The sequence below is a fragment of the Nyctibius grandis genome, chromosome 6 (genome assembly GCF_013368605.1).
Source record: "Nyctibius grandis isolate bNycGra1 chromosome 6, bNycGra1.pri, whole genome shotgun sequence".
NCBI lineage: Eukaryota > Metazoa > Chordata > Aves > Nyctibiiformes > Nyctibiidae > Nyctibius > Nyctibius grandis.
The window spans coordinates 70,062,061-70,080,264 of NC_090663.1; the positions used below are offsets into that span (position 1 = coordinate 70,062,061).

Here is an 18,204-nt window from a genome sequence, read left to right on the forward strand (position 1 = left end):
GCATTCCTTTTTTGCCTCAATTTGTTAAATTACCTGATGTCTGCATGTGTAATTTAAACAAAATTTTGTTCTCTAGTCTTTCTTCCTTTTGAGCTATCTTCTCAAGGAGAAGGATGATAAATGGAAACATAAACATAGCATGAGAATGTGAGCTAGTTCCCAAACATTTCAGTGGTTTTTATAAACAACTGGTCATTGTTACCTTTTGCTGGATTACAGTTTCCTTCAGAACAACAGTGCTCTTCAGCTGCATTACAAAGTTGATTCTAAATGTTTTCACATAGTTGCTTAAAGGCTTTAATGTTTAAATAATGGTTATATAATTATACATTGTTTAGACAATTAGCTTTTAAGTCTAGCAATAAGCTCACATTTTATACACATATTACCAAAAATGATAATGAAACTGCGTTTTAAAGATATGAACTGACCTTAGAGTGAGCAACCATAGTATAGGGACATTTGTTTCAATTATAAAATTCGACTTTTAACACGCTCATTTTAATTTTGAACATGAATAGTGATTCCTGCTGTTCTCCTTGGTCACCCCATGAACACAGACATGGTCAGCAGCTAGTTTTTCTCCTTCTGAACCCCATTTTCAGCATTCCTTGTGCAATGTGTGCCCTCTTCTCTAGGGTAGGAAGTGCCAGCTTGCATCTCGCTAGTCTACGCAGGCACAAAGGGCTGTCTGAGGCTTGAACTAGAGTGCCTTGGAGGGGTAGGATTAACATCATAGCATGTTACTTGTCCCCTAAGCCATCGTGGCAGCTGTTGATTTATATTTTGAAACAATCAAAATAACAATTGACACAATAAATTAAGTTACTGCTTAGTATTTTAACTTGTAAAAAGTCTCCTAATATTTTAGGTCTGCTATTTTTGCTTAAGTCATGATTTGATCGCCTTTTTAAAATAACATAGAATTGTATTTTTAATTTTCTTGAACTGCATTCATGCAGTGATTAAATTAGGAATTTTTTAGATGTATAACAGTTTAATACAGTAGCAGAAAGTCTAAGCATTAAAAAAATCACTCTTTAAAAGTTAAATACATTTTATCTATTTTATAGGAGCATTTCAGAAATTGTATTTTATACCCGTACTACATTTTAATTTTAGATACTGTACCTCTTTAACGACTTTCTAATTTATACAGTTTTTGTTTCATTGTCAAAACATTTAATTATATCATGTCTTGAAGGTGTAAAGCTGTCAAATAAATCAGAGGCTCAGTATAAACATTTGGTGAATTGCTTTTGCTACCATACTGTAGGTTGTCACTGGGCAGTTAGTGGAACTTTTTTAAAGCATTTACTCAGCAGGTACAGGACAACACTGGTACAATGAATTGCTGATTGCTTGTAAAACAGCAGGTAGTAATGCCCTCACTCTTTGTAATTGTGCTTTGTGAAATAAAGTGGCAAGATAGCGTGGTAGAGAAAGCCAATGTGTGGCGAATATGTTTCCTGCCTAAGGGCTGCTGGAGATTGCCAATCCTATTTCCAGAAAAATGTTTTCCATAGCGAAAAAAAAAAAGGTTCCCAGCGCTAGAGGGAACGAACCGTGTTCATACTTCGGAAAATTTGGCAACATGGGCATGAAAAATAGAAAATGCAAAGTGGATTTCTTTATGAAGGCCTTAATAGTTGTATTTAAAAAACAAACCCAAACCAAAACAACAAACCAACAACTCACAGGTGTCTTTAAAATGTTTAAACTTCCTATGAAAAAAAAAGTCGTCTTTTTTTAACCAATATTTTGTTCTGGTGTTAATACAAACTACAGGCTCCCCAAAGTGGGGTTTGGATGAAGTAAATGAGTTCTACTTTGAAGCTTTTCTTTTCTCCCCCTTTCAGCATGACTGGGGAGGCCCTTGAATGAAAGCTGCTTTTCATTAGTGCCACCACATACCTATTTGAAAGGAAGAGCTCTTTTAGCGCAGGCAAACACTGCAGTAAAGGAAAGCTTCCTTTTGCTACCAGAAGACCATCGGCTAAACAGCTCCTAGCTTCTCTTTCCAGTCAGGTGGTTCCCAATCAGAGTTAATTACTCCAGTCATTTATTCTAATCACCCTCATCGTATGGCCAGCAGTACTCTGTCACGGGGTGGCATCGTTTGAAGCCAGTTAGGTTTGAAAGCCACTGCAGGGTACTTGAGGCTCATTAGCGAGGCCTCGCCATGCCTGGCTCTGGATCTGCTCCCTGATTAACTCCCTGTGCCCCCCCGCCGCCCCCTCCCCTCCTCCCGCCCCGTTAACTCTTGCCGCGCTGCTGGCCTTTTGCTTGCGCAGGGAAAGCAGCACCTGGGCGCCGCTCCGCCCGCCGTGAGAGCGGGGCGAGCTCCTCGGGGCAAACGCCGAGGGATCGCGTCGTTCTCGTCAAACACGAGTGATTTCCCCGGCGGGCAGAAATGGCGTTTTTTTCTCTTGCAACGACGGGGTGCCCACGGCAGCGCTTTCTGCAGCGCTTGCCCGGGGCGGGAACCTCCGACCCCTGCGGCGGCGCTGGCCGGGGCGGCCCCTCGCGGCTCGGCCTGTCACCCGGGACAGGGCCGGCTCCCCGCGGCAGTGCCCGTCACCCGGGGCATGGCCGGCTCCCCGCCGTCAGCAGCCGAGGGGAGGGCTGGGCCTGGCCCCTGGCCTGGAGCTCGGCAGCAGGCCGGTTGCAAGCCCGGTGCGCTTTCTTTTTTTGTTTCCAAATACTACAAAAAAGTTTCTTTGCTCTTTGGTATCTGCCTGGCATAAAAAAAAAAGCAGCTGCGTGTATGGCAAAATAAAGGGTAGAACTGAAAATACAGACTTACCAGACCTTGTAAAAACAGTGCTCGTTTCCCCTCTGCTCAGCTAAAGTTCGTTCAGGTCTAGGTTATGGAGATTGCAGAAGGGATGTGAACCACTTGCAGTAACTGCTCTGTTGTGTGGTTGTGATGGTGAGGGACTATGGGGACCTGCAGCTTTCCTGGGTGAGATCAGTCTGTTCTGGTTCTGAACAGCCCTGACTTTGAGACAAGGCCTTGGTAATGTCCTTGCGCTTACCTTATTCTGGGTAAGAAAGCTTGTATGCCACAGGTATGGGATTTTATTTTAAAAAATTCATTTAGTAGTGTTACCCTCGGTCAGAGTAGGTCATTTTATTCGAATGTTATTTGATTAAAACCTTGTAATTTGGTTGTCTCTACTTAAAATCATGGCATAACGTTGTGTTGTTTTTTTGGTTTATGTATTTTCTTTTAAACTTGTTCTTTTTCCATACTGGAAAGTAATGTCATAGGAAGTTGCTTGCTTGTTTGCCCTGTAAAGAGCAAGAGCTGTCTCTGGGAGTTCAGCCTCTGACTTAAATGGTTATTTGGAAGGTGGGAGTTAAATACTGATTTATTGAATATATTTTTATTTTATTTCTATATGTTGGTTTTTTTTAGGCCATCTTCTATGAAGAAAAAAATCACATTATTGATATAAGGGAAAATTCTAGGGTTTTCTAGCATCTTATTTAGCTTATAACTGGAAAAATTTAATTCATTAAAATCTTAATGACTGACCATATGCTTTTTCAGCATATAACCTCTGAACGTTAATAGTATTCATCTCCTACGCCCTTCTCACTAACACGGTTCATGGCAGAGTAATATAAAGGTTATGAAAAGTTTGCTCTCAACTGGCTACAGAATGTCTGTTGCACTTGGAGGTGTTTACGCCTTGATTTCCTCAGCATGCTCAATGTACTCAATATATCACTTGTCTTTCTGTGTACAGCTGTCATAGTGGAAATCTGAAGCAGTTCAGGTAAAAGAAGGCAATAAAATCTAGAAGAAATTAAGCTATCTGTAAGAAAGTATTATGAGCAAAACTAGTTGAAACTCAGCATGCAGTGCATGGTGAAATTAGAATAAAAAAGAGAGTGTTTGTGTTTTCTAAGGGTGGAGATTTTAAGAAGTAATTTACAAATATAATCCATTTTCAGTTTGATTTCTCTCAAGCATTGAACCTGACTCCTAAGATCTCTTTCTTCTGTTACAAATTTCAGCACCAGCCAAACTACTCCCAGGGAGCGGGAGACAGCCAAGGGGATCCACTGGGACAGGGCATGACAAAGAGTCAAGACTGGGGCAGTGTCCTCCGTAATCACAGGGCTGTGGAAGTTCTTGTCCTAGGGTATTTGGTAGAAGGTGAGCCACCCTGAGCACCAGGTCATCTGGATCCAGACTTCCTTCCTGGTAGCTGGCTTAGCCAAATATGCAGGAACAAGTTGTCAAATGAGAACCTTCTGTGTTTGGGCAAGTTTGCAAAGACCATTTCATTTTCCAAAAAGTACCTTCCACAAATCTGATTTTTTTCTTAAATGCTGAATATAGAAGCTGATAATGCCCTTGATGCACAAATTCTCAGTTTCTCTGTCAATGTTCAAGTCAAATAATGATTCTTTGTCATTCCAGTTAAATGCCAGCTTTAAGGAGTCTGATGTCCTTGCCAAACATACCTTGTATTGTCATCCTAAGCAACCACTCAGAATGTCTTTGTAAAAGATCAGGGCTTCACTGTTCATAATCATGGCAAGGAAGCAGATCCCTTGCTTATCTATGCAGGTTAGCCCCAAAGTGGGTTACATATTTGTGCCATGTGATGATATAGTGCTATTTCCCATTTTTGTAACTGAATTATTCATATGTGGTACCCTAATTACCTTTCTAGATCTTTTGTTCTGTTCTCCAAAAGCTCTTGAATGCTTTCTATTCTGTGAATTAGCAGATAAGTCAAAGGACAAGATTGAAATGACTGGTCCGCCTGACTTGCATCTAAACTGTGTTTTAAATTTTAAATTCCTTGACCTTTTGTCATACCATTTCCTAATCTTAAACAATTTTTTCTAGAACATTTTTTTTCCCAGAACTTGCTTCAAAGACAAATTAGTCTTTACAGCTCTTCTAAGATGTTTGCTTGTGCTGTTTGCCATGATTTGAAGACCATGTGTTTGCAACCATTTCTGTCTCCTCTTACATGCATACTAATGCTTGTTGATCATCGCAGTTCTTGTGAATTGCATGTACAAGTGACACATCAAAGCACAGTGTAAATGCTGCAAGCTGTTGAAACAGAGTGAAAAAATAAAGCAACAGTTGACTTTTAGGGCTTACAGAGTAAATTAGAAGGAATAAATGTACGAGCAGTTTAGATGCAAAATAAATTTAAAAATCACTAGTTTCTCCCAGTTTGAAGTGTGTTGTGCTGTTATTCACCAGACAGTGTGCGTAGGCTTAAACTTTAATTTGAGGTTTAAATGGGATGGTAGTACCCAGCCTAATACTTAACATGAAAGCTGTTTCAGGTGTAGTTTTGTCTGTGTTCACATAAACCTTTTTTGCATTTTGATCATGCAAGTTCGGTTCGTGCTTCAGATGTTTTCTAAAACTTCATGACCTTCACTGCATTCACAAAGGTTCACCATATATTACATTTCAGTTATGCTAGCTATGTATTTGTTTAGTATAAGTAAGCTAAAACCCCACCACTGGGTAAGTGTACTCTAAGCATAACGCTTTCCTGAATTTCAGAGTTTGGCCTGTTTCTAGCTTCAGTGAAAAAACTTGTTCATCCTCAAAGGCAAGCAAATTTTACATGGTTTAAAGGTTTGTAGTGTGTGTTTTGCACCCCTCTCTTAAGGGGAAAGAGTCTGTAACATAAAAAGGTGAATCACTGTTTACCATGACAAATGCCCTTTCAGAAGTGTGTAGTGCTCTGACCTTTCAGTTTGTCTTTGGCTAATACTTGACATTCGGAAGCAACTGTGATCACGTTGACAAGGCTCAAGGAGACACCACGCAGGAGTCCCTTGGCTAGAAGTATGCAAGTTAGCTGAAGTGTTAGAAGCAGTATACCTATGTTAACCTTCTGAGAGGAAAGATGTTAGCTTGGCAGCACGGGATGCTAACACGATTGCACAGCTTCACTGCCAGCTCGGTCAGCTCGATCAGTACACAACACTGCATTGTGACATACAGTCATATCTTGTGGGGTTTTGGTGTTTGGTGGTTTTTTTTTTTTTAACACAAAACTTCATTTAAACTAATTTGACTGAGCCAACTGTCAGCTGTGTGGTTAACAGCCTGTGCTTCCATGGGTAATAGGTTCCAGATCCAGGCTGTCAGTCTTCATGCAAACAAGTGCTGGAGGAAATGGGAGAGGAATTGCTGAATTTCAGAGAGGAGGGAGTTTCCTGTCTCCTTTTGGTGCTGTGTGTGAGGATTTTCAAAAAGGATTTTCATTCACTGTCTTGGCCTTGGGATGTTGCTTACTCTTCTGGAGGAGAGAATCCTCTGACAATGTAGCAGACATTTTAAATGTGGACAAAAAATACAGGGGTGTGGTGGGGGGAGGTGGAAATTATGGAGAAATCAGCAACACCTCCTGGTGTTATAAATACTTGCTTTTAGCTATATTTGTAGTAATAAATAGTTATGGTCTAACCGGTCATGGTTAGATTTTCTGTGTGTCTCTGGGGAAGGACAAATGCAAGCCACATACCTTCGTATTATCACAGTTATGAATAATGATAGCCATTTGTGTGATTCCACAACTGTAATTAATTATGGCTTTTATATATTATTTTTTCACATAGGGAAATTTAATAAAGATGTCCTGATCATTTTTTGTTCCTGTCACAATTCTTCTGCATCTTTTCTGCCTCTGGCTGGGAAGAAATCAAACAATTAGGAAGGGGCCAATCTTGGTATGCCTTTTGAAAAGCATCTGTTGGTTTATGGAGCCAGTTGGCTGAGATGGGTTTTGCCCACTCTTTTTTTTCAATGGGGAAGTTACTATTATTACAACCATGACCAGTAGATATGTGAACAAGTGAGGTAAGCCAACATGTGAATTTATAGTTCATTAACTGTTGAGTACCAGTGTGCAAGCTCAAGGAAAAGGATATACCAATTACATGCACTGTGGGCAAATCAGCCCTTATTCAGCACGTGACGTAACTACACTGCTTTGGAACACGTGTTGGCTTTATTTAAGCTGTTTTCAGTTTCTCTACACTGTAGTGTCATCTTTGGAAGTTTGTGGTTTTAAGTCTAGCTCTCTAAATGTTCTAACAGCCATATGCTTGTGTCTTCTTCTAACGGGTAACTTTGGAGATCCTGCAAGCCAGGATGCTTTACTTCACCTTTCTAAGTTGTTCTACTATGAAGGCTGTGGAATTGCTCACAAGAGTAAAGATAAACATCTGTGTAAATGTTTTCACTGTTGGCACTTAAGGTAGATGTCTAAACTTTGAAATTTAACCACAAAATGCAATATTTGGTCTGTTTATCTATATACTGTTTATGGCAAATTGTAGCAACTTTGCCTTAAAATATCACAGATTCTCATGGATATACTAAGAAATATTTTTTTTAAGGGTGATCACTCCTTTATGGAAAGAGTAGCTAAGAACACTCCAAGGCAAGTTTTCATAGTCACCTAAATCTTTTACTCCTAGCACCTAATGATAGACATTTCAGTTGAGATTAAAGCCAAATTTCAAAGGAAATGTAGCTTTCATTTTATAAAATACATAACAGCTGTCTGACTTGTCCATTTAAACTACAAAATAACAGTTGTAGACTGAATATAGAAATCACCAAAAGATGCAAAAGTGCTCGAGATTTTTAGCTAAATGTGCTACTAATTCACTCTTATTTTGGTAATAATTTGATAAATTCTGGTAGGAGTTCAAGTCATTAGATTGCAAAATATTTTTCTTTGTTTACGTGCTGCTTATGCAGAATATACCTTGCCACAAAATTCTATTTCATTAAGTTACACTATTACGCAAATTTTCTCTTTCATCATTAGTTAGTACCTTATTGTTAAATACAGAGAAGTAGAAGGAGCAGAGGAAGGGAAGTTTATCTTCCAGAGATCTCCTGGGTCTGAGCTGCTTCTCAGATTGTTGATATCCTTTGTTCTATAAGATCAGTTGTCTTCAGTAAAGCATCTGAGTTAAATCTTTTTATTAAGATTATATTTTCCAGAGTTCTTTTTCTGTTTTATCCTGGTGTTGGTAACCAAGTAGAGAAATAAAGTAAAATACTAACTTTGGTTATAACAGTAATGAAGAATATATTGGCAGTCCACTTCTGGAACACACACAAACACCAGGAAAAATGAGATAGTTCTTACAACATAAGCTGTAAAGTAATTGCTCATTTTCTGAATATTTAATGTTTAAAACAAATTGCAAAATACAGTAAATAAAACTATATGCATTTGCTTGGAACAGTTATTTAGCAAGTTAGGAACCACCAATCATGTAAACGGTTTTGATGTCCGTTTCATCCTTTTGAAATTTGTATTACCTCGTGCAGAACTCTTGAGTTTTCTCCTTAGTACATCTGCTGTCTTCTTCCTCCTCCTCCTGATATCTTCAAGGCAGGCTTGGGTTCAATATCTTTCTAATAGCTTTTTGAGACTTTTTTTTTCCTCAGATGTCTACCCGTGTGATCAAATAGTATTGCTAGTGAAAGTGTGTTTGGTAATTTACTTTTAAATACTAGTGGTTACTGAGAAACCTCAAAAGACAAAGTCAGCACTTCAAGGGTTAATATGTTATTAGGAGGACAGGAAATCTGGCAACTATTGCAGAAACTAGACCTAATGGTGCACACAAACAATTTGTCAGTCTTGGTAAATGTGAATAGCTTTCCGCAAAGTGGCTGCTTTTGCTTTGTTTGAACAGCCTAAACTTTTCCTTTTTGGACTTTCAATCTTAGAAGTGAAATGTGATCCACATATTGAATCAAAATAATTTAATTCAAAACATATTTTGATTGGAACAAGGTTGACATGGAAAGAAACTCTAGAATAAAAAAAAAAAGTTGAAAGGACTTTCTATCATATATTTAGCAGGAAAATTTGAAACAGTTCTAATTAGGCTGAAAAAAACAGCCTTCTTCATTGTAACTTACAAAGGTCATATATCAATGTTAAGGCAGCATTACCAACTTGTGTCTGAAAGCCTGCACATGCAAACATAATTCCAGTTGTTTGGTTTTGTTGGTTTGGGTTTTGTTTTTTTTTAAATGTACGTGCGCACATATACTTCCAAGCCAGAATACGTACTTAGTTTAAAGTAATTACCTGGGGCTGCAGTTATGCGGATGCTTTGTCTTGTTCAAGAAGAGTATTTTTCACGTCAAAGTTGTTTGTGCTAAAAGTGTGTGAAATCCTAATTCATGCTTTTCTGTTCATACATAAATATTTTTCAAATGAAATGTAAAAAAAGAGACTCAATTATTTTAAGTGTTTCAAAGGAAATTCCTTACTTCAAAGAGGAATTAAAATATTTAGCCCATTAAACATAATAGGCAATTATTTGTACTTGAGATTTGTAATTTCTTACTTGCCGACTTAGTGTATTCCTGAGGTTTTTGGGGTTTTTTAATTGAGTGAATAGGAAAGATTATCCATGCATGAGAAGCAGTTTTGGTTTCTCATCAAAGTTTCTACTTTCATTTTGACTATATAAAACACATTTTGTATAGGTTGGACTTCTTTTCTGTCTTTCAAATAAGATTTACATGCATGCTTTATGCTCTGCTTCAAGATTACTTTGCTTTAATCAGCATAGGAATAAGGCAAGCGAGTCTGTGGTCTGTTTCTGAATAGCTTGATTATGAATAAATATCTATTCTGGTGAAAAGAAATACAGTTAATCTTTTCATCTAATTTCAGCACTGGAACATCCCAATCCCAAGTACAGTAGATATTCATTTTTAATAGACATTATTTCATATGCCATATGTCATTACATAATCTAAACCAGAAAGAAAAGTAGAGGGCAAAAGCTAATAGTAGTCACTTTAAAGATACAAATCTTGATTCCAAGGGTATAATGTTGTTTGGGAAAATATATCATAATAAATGGTTAGAGTATTTATACTGGAAAAAGGAAAAGTCTTTCCTAGCCTGTGAGTTTTAGGGTTTTGTCGTTCCGACCATGTTTTACCAAATCATTTGTATCAGTATCAGACTGATAACAAGTCTTCGGTTGCTAGCAGGAAATTATTCTCCATTCATTCCTTTCAGAAAACAGGGCAGAAAAAGATGCACATAAAATAATGAATTTCAGAGTCATTCATGAATAAGTAGTTTTGATTGCACATATTTAGTGACACCAGATTGTGTATTTGAAAAATATTTACAAATAAACTAAAATTTCCTTGTAAGATCAAAGCTTCAATTTGTTGATGTGTCTGAAGCGTTTCTACCTTGGGAATGGAGAAATGAAAGTTACTAATAGGTGTTCGTGTTTGACATCTGTATACTGTACTTTTTAGCATATCTCAAGTGTTTTAGTCTCTGCCTAATAGATCTCATTAAAGAAACAGATATCAGCCCCAAGACAGTTTGTCAAAGTTAATATGGGTCCCTGTGGACAGAATTGACAATTTGTGTGTGGCTTCACGTGATGGTTTTTTCATGGTCTTGTTTGATCCTTTAACAATTGGGCATTAGTCACTGATTTATTTTACAATAACTCAGTAGGATTGAATATTACTGTATTATGCTGGACGTTTTAGAGGATTTCTTGGTTTGCACGTTTTCCTCAGAGCACACAGTAAATGATGTACTGGTCTGCTGTGGGAGCGCTAACAATTGATTGGTTTGCTTTAAGAGCAGCATGGGAAAGATGTTAGTATCCCGTGGCTGCATGCCGTATTTAACTTGAGCCTTAATGAGCCCTGACTGTCCTAGATGCTTAAGTAATCCTAAATGCTTAGCACTCGATACCCTTGGTTTGGTTTTGCAAGAGGTAAATGCTAACAGTAACTTTTCTTTTTTAAAAAAAACCCTCCTTTTTAAAACTGGATAGTTATGCAAATTGGAATGTTTTCCCTCCCCAAATGTTTTTTTTTTAAGGAGTACCCATACTTTATAGCCACCCTGGTATATACTATTTAAGTGCATCACATGTACTGGTACATTGTGTTATTTTCCTTGAAAGTCTACTTTTATTTTTTAATCATCATACAGACTGTTAACTATTGTTCCTCCATCGATTGGGTCGTAGCATAAGCACTTCCCTCCAAGCAAGAGCTTAACCGTGAACCTGAAATGACAGGCAAGCTGATTTAGCCTTTGAATTTGCTTGCTATGTTTGGTCTGTCCTTCAGGGTCCTGGGTATTGAAGCTGACTGTAGTAATTTTTCATTTGGCCCTTTTATTTCTGATTTGCCAAATTAAAAAAAAAATAAATTTTAAATGGCCTAATGTGGAAAAAAAAATAAAAGAAAATTATCTACTTTTGAATCTGTATAAATTACAAGTGTAAAATAATTTTAAACTTGAAAAAGAAACATAAATTCAGGATGGCTCCCAACCGTTCCATGAAAAGGCAAAGAGCGTGTTTTAGCTTTGCTGTTTTAAGAAAAAGTCACATTTATATATGTTAATCTGAGGAGATTGCAGAGTGATATTCCTTTAGTTATTCATGTCCAAATGCTTTGTGAGGGTAATATGACCCATTACAAATCTAGCTTTTGAAGAAAAGGAAAATATGAACCACCTCTGGACATACTGAATGTATATATATATAAAAAAAAATCACAAGTTCTTAATGCTTTTTTCCCTGACATTAAATAGTTATAATGATAACACTAAGTATATTCTAGGGTTAATTTTTTTTTAGCAGGATAGAAAGAAAATTAATTCCTATCATTGTCATTTGCTGAGCCCTGTAGAATTTTATGGCTGCACATTGTAGTATTATGGACACTCATGAGACTCCTGACTGGTTTTATCTTATTAAACAATTTTGAAATCATTAATTTTTAATTGACCCGCTTGTGGTTTTTTATAGTTTTAATTGTGTGTCTGTGTCTAAATGTTGGGGTTTTTTTTAATTGAAAAAAAAAAAAAAAGGAAAAAGTAAGAAAGAAAAAATCCTGTCTAAGCATATATGTTTTAAGGTATTTCCATATGATCATCCAAAGAGATACTATACTGTGTGGTAATTAATTTTAAAGAATGCTTTCAGCAATTTGGTGGCTGGGAATCCTAATAAAAATAATAATAATAAAAAAAAAATGATATGATGTCGAAGATTTGCACAGGTCTTTCCTTGATTGAAAGTTCTAATTAAGTGAATCGAGGAAAATTAACTGAAATTAGCTGTCAGAAAGTCACATTTAAATGAGTGATGATCTGGTGTGGCAGTAAACATTTAAATGATATAAATTGCCATTTAAGTGTATGGTTTAATGTTTGTCATGCATTAATATGACATGAGACTGCAGTGACAATCAAGCAGCTTGCTCTAATTTGAACATATTTAAGGCTTTTGTGTGGAGTGCACCACACAAATTAAGACAATTGCTGTTTTTATGTGTCAATTTAAATGTTGTTTTCAGGCATCTGTTAATGAAACAAACCCATCATTTTTGTGTGCAAATTGCAGAGTGATTTCCTCAGGTTTCAGATTAATTTTGACTTCCTCTGCTCAAAATTAGGAATTTCCTTTACAAGGAAAATGCCATTCGTTTCGTTAGATATCAGACTTTGTTACGTTGTTTTATTTGCTCATTCAAATAAATATATTGAATCCTCTGTATAACATAAGAAAGCAGATCCTGCTAGTGATTTAATCTAGATGAATTAACTACTTAGTTGGCAAGGATTTTTAAGTTATCTTTTAATATATTTATTCTGTATCTAATACCATTATGGAGAGATTCATTATTGTGTGGGTGCTTTTGTCTTGCGGATTGGGTTATAACTGGATACCATCTTCAGAAAAGTGGCTTAATCATTCAGCATAGTATTGTTTCTATACAGGTTTGTATAAGAGATATATGCAAGAAATGCATAAAAGTAATAGCCAGTTGATATTCCAGCATGTTAAATAATTTGTACCCTAACATCCCTAGTTAGTTCAGTTTCCCCAGGTCTATCAATCTTTTCTCTGCCTGTCAGAATGAGATTATCATGCTGTTATTATTCACCATGCAGATCACACAGAAAAGCACAATTTCATCTTGAGAGTTCATAAAAACATAGCCCGGCTGTCCATAAATGCTTTCCACTTACTGCTTTTTTTCTTATTCCCACTATTATAGTTTAAAAAGCAAGGTCTTCTGGTCAGTGGGGAGTAGGGCGCGAGACTCTGGCATCTATCGCAGGGCCCACCTTTTTATTTTGATAGAATGTCTAAAATACTGTTATCAATTCTGTATTTAGACTTGTTAAGATAATTTTGTACACTATTAAAAAAATGCTTCTACTGCTACTAAATGATGACTATCTGGCAAACTCAAGTTTATATATTTTGTGTGTGTTTTTTTCACAGGCATTAGAAAGTGAATTTGTTTCCTGCCAGCTTCACCAGTGGATTGATCTGATTTTTGGCTACAAACAGCAAGGGCCAGAGGCTGTTAGGTCCCTGAATGTATTCTACTATTTGACTTATGAAGGAGCTGTTAATTTAAGTTCAATAACAGATTCCGTATTGAGAGAGGTAAGTTTGCACTTTAAATATAGGAAAGGAAAACCTTTGTTAACCACTGCAGTGTTGAAAGTCTAACGACTCCATGTTGTTCGAAGGCTACCGGAAAATGTTCAAATCTTTGTGTTCTCTTGTGGTTTGGCTACAGGCCAGTCAAATGCAAGGTGCCTGAACCAGTTGTCACAGCATGCAAAATTAAGAGAACAGGCATGTGGGTTGTTCTTAAACTTTGTGCACCTGGATTCAGCACAAACTGGATGCCAATATAAAAATAAATGTTCAAGGATTGCTTTAGTTGCTGAGGGCAGTCATTTTGTTCACTAGTACTGGATCTTAATGGCAGAAGGCAGTGTGCAACCTTCATTTGGCTCATGCTTTTGAATTTATTTTCAGTTTTAAAAATTCTTTTTTAATGCAATCCTGCATATGTAGTACACATCAAACACCATAGTTTTGTAGCTTCCATTATTTTTATTTGGCTTGCTATCAAATTAATAATAACTTGTCCTGTGTTTTTCATACGCAAAAGTAAATATTTAAACATTGGAAAGATCAGTAGTCTCACTTAGACTCAGCACCATTCAGAAAAATCTGTTTGCTAAAGTATCCCTTAAGATATTGTGGGCTTAAAGATTCCTCCCTCCTTCATCTAAACAGCTGTTTAAAAAAAAAAATTTTAAAAAAGGGCAGGGTGGGGTTGGTGATTAAAACAGTTTTTTGATCAGTTTTATGTCATCTGTTCAGACAATACATTGCTATCGAGTATAGCTGCAAGTATATTAATTATAGAATAAATGTAACTGGTACTTTGTTATAAAATATTCTGAGTCCCTGAGAACAAAGTAATATGAATGCTATCAACAATTTTATTTAAAAGGATGGCTAGATGTATACCAACAGGGAATATATGTGTGAACTGATTGAAAACAAGAATGAAGAGATTTCTGCTTACAAATACTAGTTTTGAAGTTTGCTGTAGAATCTAGGCTAATCCTAATTTAAGTTATTGCTTATTGAAAGAAAGTCTGAGAAGTAAGCAATTATTATTTTAAATAATACTATTTTCTCTGTATGTACTGGCTATCCGACTGTTTGGGGCACTTTGACAGCCTCTGTAGAGAAATTCACATCATAGCAACACTGTGGGTTGTAGCTGGCTCGTGGATGCAGTGGAAAGGTTTGGGGGGTATGCAGGGCACGTAGGGTTACACAAGGACTGGCTTAAGTACCAAAAGTGATGGCTGGATTTTGTCATTACGTGGGCTGCTGTCAGTCTGCAGACTGCATCTTGGTCCACTTTGAGCTAAAATATAGGTGTTGCACGTGAATACATTTAATTGATCTAAGAAAAGAGATACTGAAACACTTGGCTTTTAAGAAAAAAATGTCATCAGCTGGATTTGAAAGAGTTGTTGACCCAAGGGTACTAGATGTTCTCCCTGTCATGTTTTTCATTTCATTGATGATGTTTGTCCACTGTACACTGACAAGGAAATATTCTTACCTTGTAACAGTATTTATTAGACTCTTGATGTGCTAGGTTTAAGTGTGAGCTGAAAAATAGACTGGGCATTGTGTGTAATTTGTTCTTAATTTCGGTATTAAATGATGGTTCAGTGATGGTTCATTTATGAAACTAATAATTGCAGTAATACTAATCAAAATAGCAGTCTGCCACACACAATTTTTTAGTTTTTAATTTTTCTAGAACAGTTCTATTATCAGGTTAACTGTGATCTGTTCTAGTTGTGTTGTGGCTTGAAAAAAAGTAATTTAAGACCAGGGAAGTTAGAAATTTGTCTGGAAGTGTGGATCATCTCAGTTAGAAAGGCATTCACTTTGTACTTTTATAAATATATTAATATATTTTGTTACCAAATCTTTTGAATTTGTCATGTTTTTATTGTACTTCACTACAATGTTTCTTATTTTTGAGTTATTCTATGCTGCCTGAACTGAGTGGCATATAAAAATGAAAACAGGAGAGGGAGAATAGCAATGTTGTTGAGTTCATAATCATGGAGTAGCTTAGCAGCAGCAGAATTCCGAGTCAGTACTGATGGTGTCAAAAATACATGCTGATGAATGCAGGCAGCAGAATGAATGGTATCTTGTAGCACTTTCGTTCTGGGTTACTTGAAGATTGGTCATATGGAATATTTTTATTTAGTATTTTTAAACAGGTCAGTAAAACAGTAAAAGGATTCCTGTTTAGTTAGGTATCCCTTGCTATTTACATGTGTTTTGTAAAGCATATTTTTTATTATGTAAATATGTATCTATAACTTGAAATGGTACATATGATCAGCTCTGGTGTGATATTGACAGTGCAGAGATTTAATGACTATCATCACCAATGGTGAGTTATTCTGTTTTTACTTACAAGTAGAGATGAAAGTAATAAAAAATCTGTTTGTGTGTATACCTATGTGCATAATCATTCTATATCTATGTGCTAAATGAATTTATCATGCACCTTTGACAGCCTCACCTTCTTCCTGCTTACTAATCCATCTCCCTGAGGATCTGCACTAACGTTCTGTACTGTCGAGCAGCTTCAATCAGCATTTATTTTTCTCCTTCAGTCAGCTTGCCTGAAAATATTTCTTCTTTTCTCCACCAAATTCCTGGTTAGAGGCCAAATGAGTTTCTGATCTGAACAATTAACAATATTCTTAGGCAAGCACGACACCTCAGATTTAGTATGTGTTTATGAGGCAACTATTAAACCGAAAATTTTTCTCTAGATTTCTTGGTTTCAAAAACGATGCTTTTGGCTTTCTCCTCTCGATAAGGTTCAGGGTTTGGGTCTTTAAATCTTGACAGTTGTAGCAGAAAATGTATTTTTATTTGCAAACCTAAAACAAGGAGAAGCTTCTGTCTACTCTGAGAGTTGCAAGTTATTGAGGCTTTTAGGTATCATATGGAAATAATAGCATGTGCTTAAACCATGGCAATTTCTCCACATAGATACTCTATGCTAAGCCTGGATCACATCAGTAACGAGAAGCCTATGATGCATGTGTTTCTGAAGTATCTTCACAGATATATATGTATGGATATTGGTGACCTAACTCATCAGGAGAGGCCACACACAGAATAATAGTGGAAGGAACCAAGGAGTGGAGGAGTTTAGGTTAATGCAGAATTTCCTTAGGTCTTCTAAATGGCTCCAACTGGCACCTTTATTTTTATAGGCAGTCAGGTTATATATATTACAAGAAGGAAGCACTCGTCTAGGAAGGAAAACTACTTGATTAAAACCATATTCCACCTTTCTTTTTTTTAAACTGAAAACGTAGAACTTTTACATCCTCTCATACTGCTGTGAACAATTTTTTCCTGCCATTCTTTCTGCCTATGGGAATAAAGGAAGTAAAGTATTTTGAAAGGATCTGACTGCTATAATAGAAAATCTTAAACTAAAATGCAAACCATGGGCCACATGCTACTTTTTGGCATATAAACCCTGGGGAGTGCAAAGCTTGCATAATTCAAAGGCAAATCTCAGGGGGAGGGGAGTAGATCAAGACAGAAGGGTTTGAGTCGCAGCCAGTGGGGGAAGGGAGCTGCAACCAGGAGGAGCAAGGCAAGTATATCTGCTGCCATATCTGCACTACTCGTCCCTGCAGAGACCATTCCTTCATCCTTTTCTTTTTTCCTTGAGCCATTTTAGCAGCATTGTCATTGACTCTGACCCTTGTACTTGTGTATCTTGCTGAAGGTTACAACTGCAGAGGGAAGTTACTGTTCAGTTGACAAGCAGTAAATATCACATCTCTTTCTGGTGGAAAATACGGTATTTCAGCAGAGGTATGCTATATGCCTATCTTCTGTTGACTTGTTCTTGAACACCACGTTTTGATCTGTGGAACTCTCAATCACAAGGTCTGCTGTGGAAGAGCTTTTTTGTTGCCTGTATGGAAGAGGCAAGGAGTCATAGTAGCACAGATAAATATTATCCCATGGTTCTGGAGAGAATTCACAGCACCTTCTTATCACAAATTCTGCTCACTTTTTGCACTAGCTGTCCAAGAATGGAAAAAAAAAAACCACAAACCAGAAGTAGAATTAGATCTAAGCCATTCAGACAAGCAACTGATTAAGAGGTGAAGCACAATCCGTAGAAAATTTGTATCTTGGACTGATTTGTGAGTGTTCCATTAGTGTCTTGGTCAGAAGAATAGAAGTTCCGCTTGTTTCTGGCATAGTGTAGCATAGGATGATCGTGAATCTGGGCTGCACTCGGAGTTCGTAATTAAAAGTCCATTTCTGCACTGATGCTCCTATGTAGCTAGCATGAACACTGGAGAAGTGTAAAGAAAAGAGATGAAGTTAGCAGGAAGGCAAAATACTACTTGGAGAATACATCATTGATTTACTACAGGAACCCCTGAACCTCAGGAAGCACCCTAAATTTTGTACCATGCTTATCAAAAAGCACCTAACCATATTCTTTAAATATTTTTAAAATATCTTCTGATACGATCTTTGTAGGCAGCAATTAAGGAAGACTGTTGATTTTTAAATTAGCAATAATAGTTTGAAAAAGATGAGAATAAGTCCCATCCAATTAATACCCCACATACTTTCATTAAGTGATTTGCTTTTAGCCTTGGATGATTCAGTTGTTTTATACTTCTCCCTTTTTGTTAAATGAAGGTAGTGTGTTTAACATTAGGAAGCACAGCTTTCTCCATTCTGTCGGCACCTTTCTTTCTA

The 18,204-nt window shown here is 36.8% G+C and overlaps 1 protein-coding gene across 1 annotated transcript in view; it reads left to right on the forward strand.

Moving 5' to 3' along the window:
* The window catches only part of LRBA (LPS responsive beige-like anchor protein), a 432,022-nt gene that overhangs the window by 359,298 nt on the left and 54,520 nt on the right, over positions 1-18,204 (forward strand). The window contains 1 exon segment of the mRNA XM_068402600.1: positions 13,327-13,494. Coding sequence (XP_068258701.1) covers positions 13,327-13,494 — 168 coding nt within the window.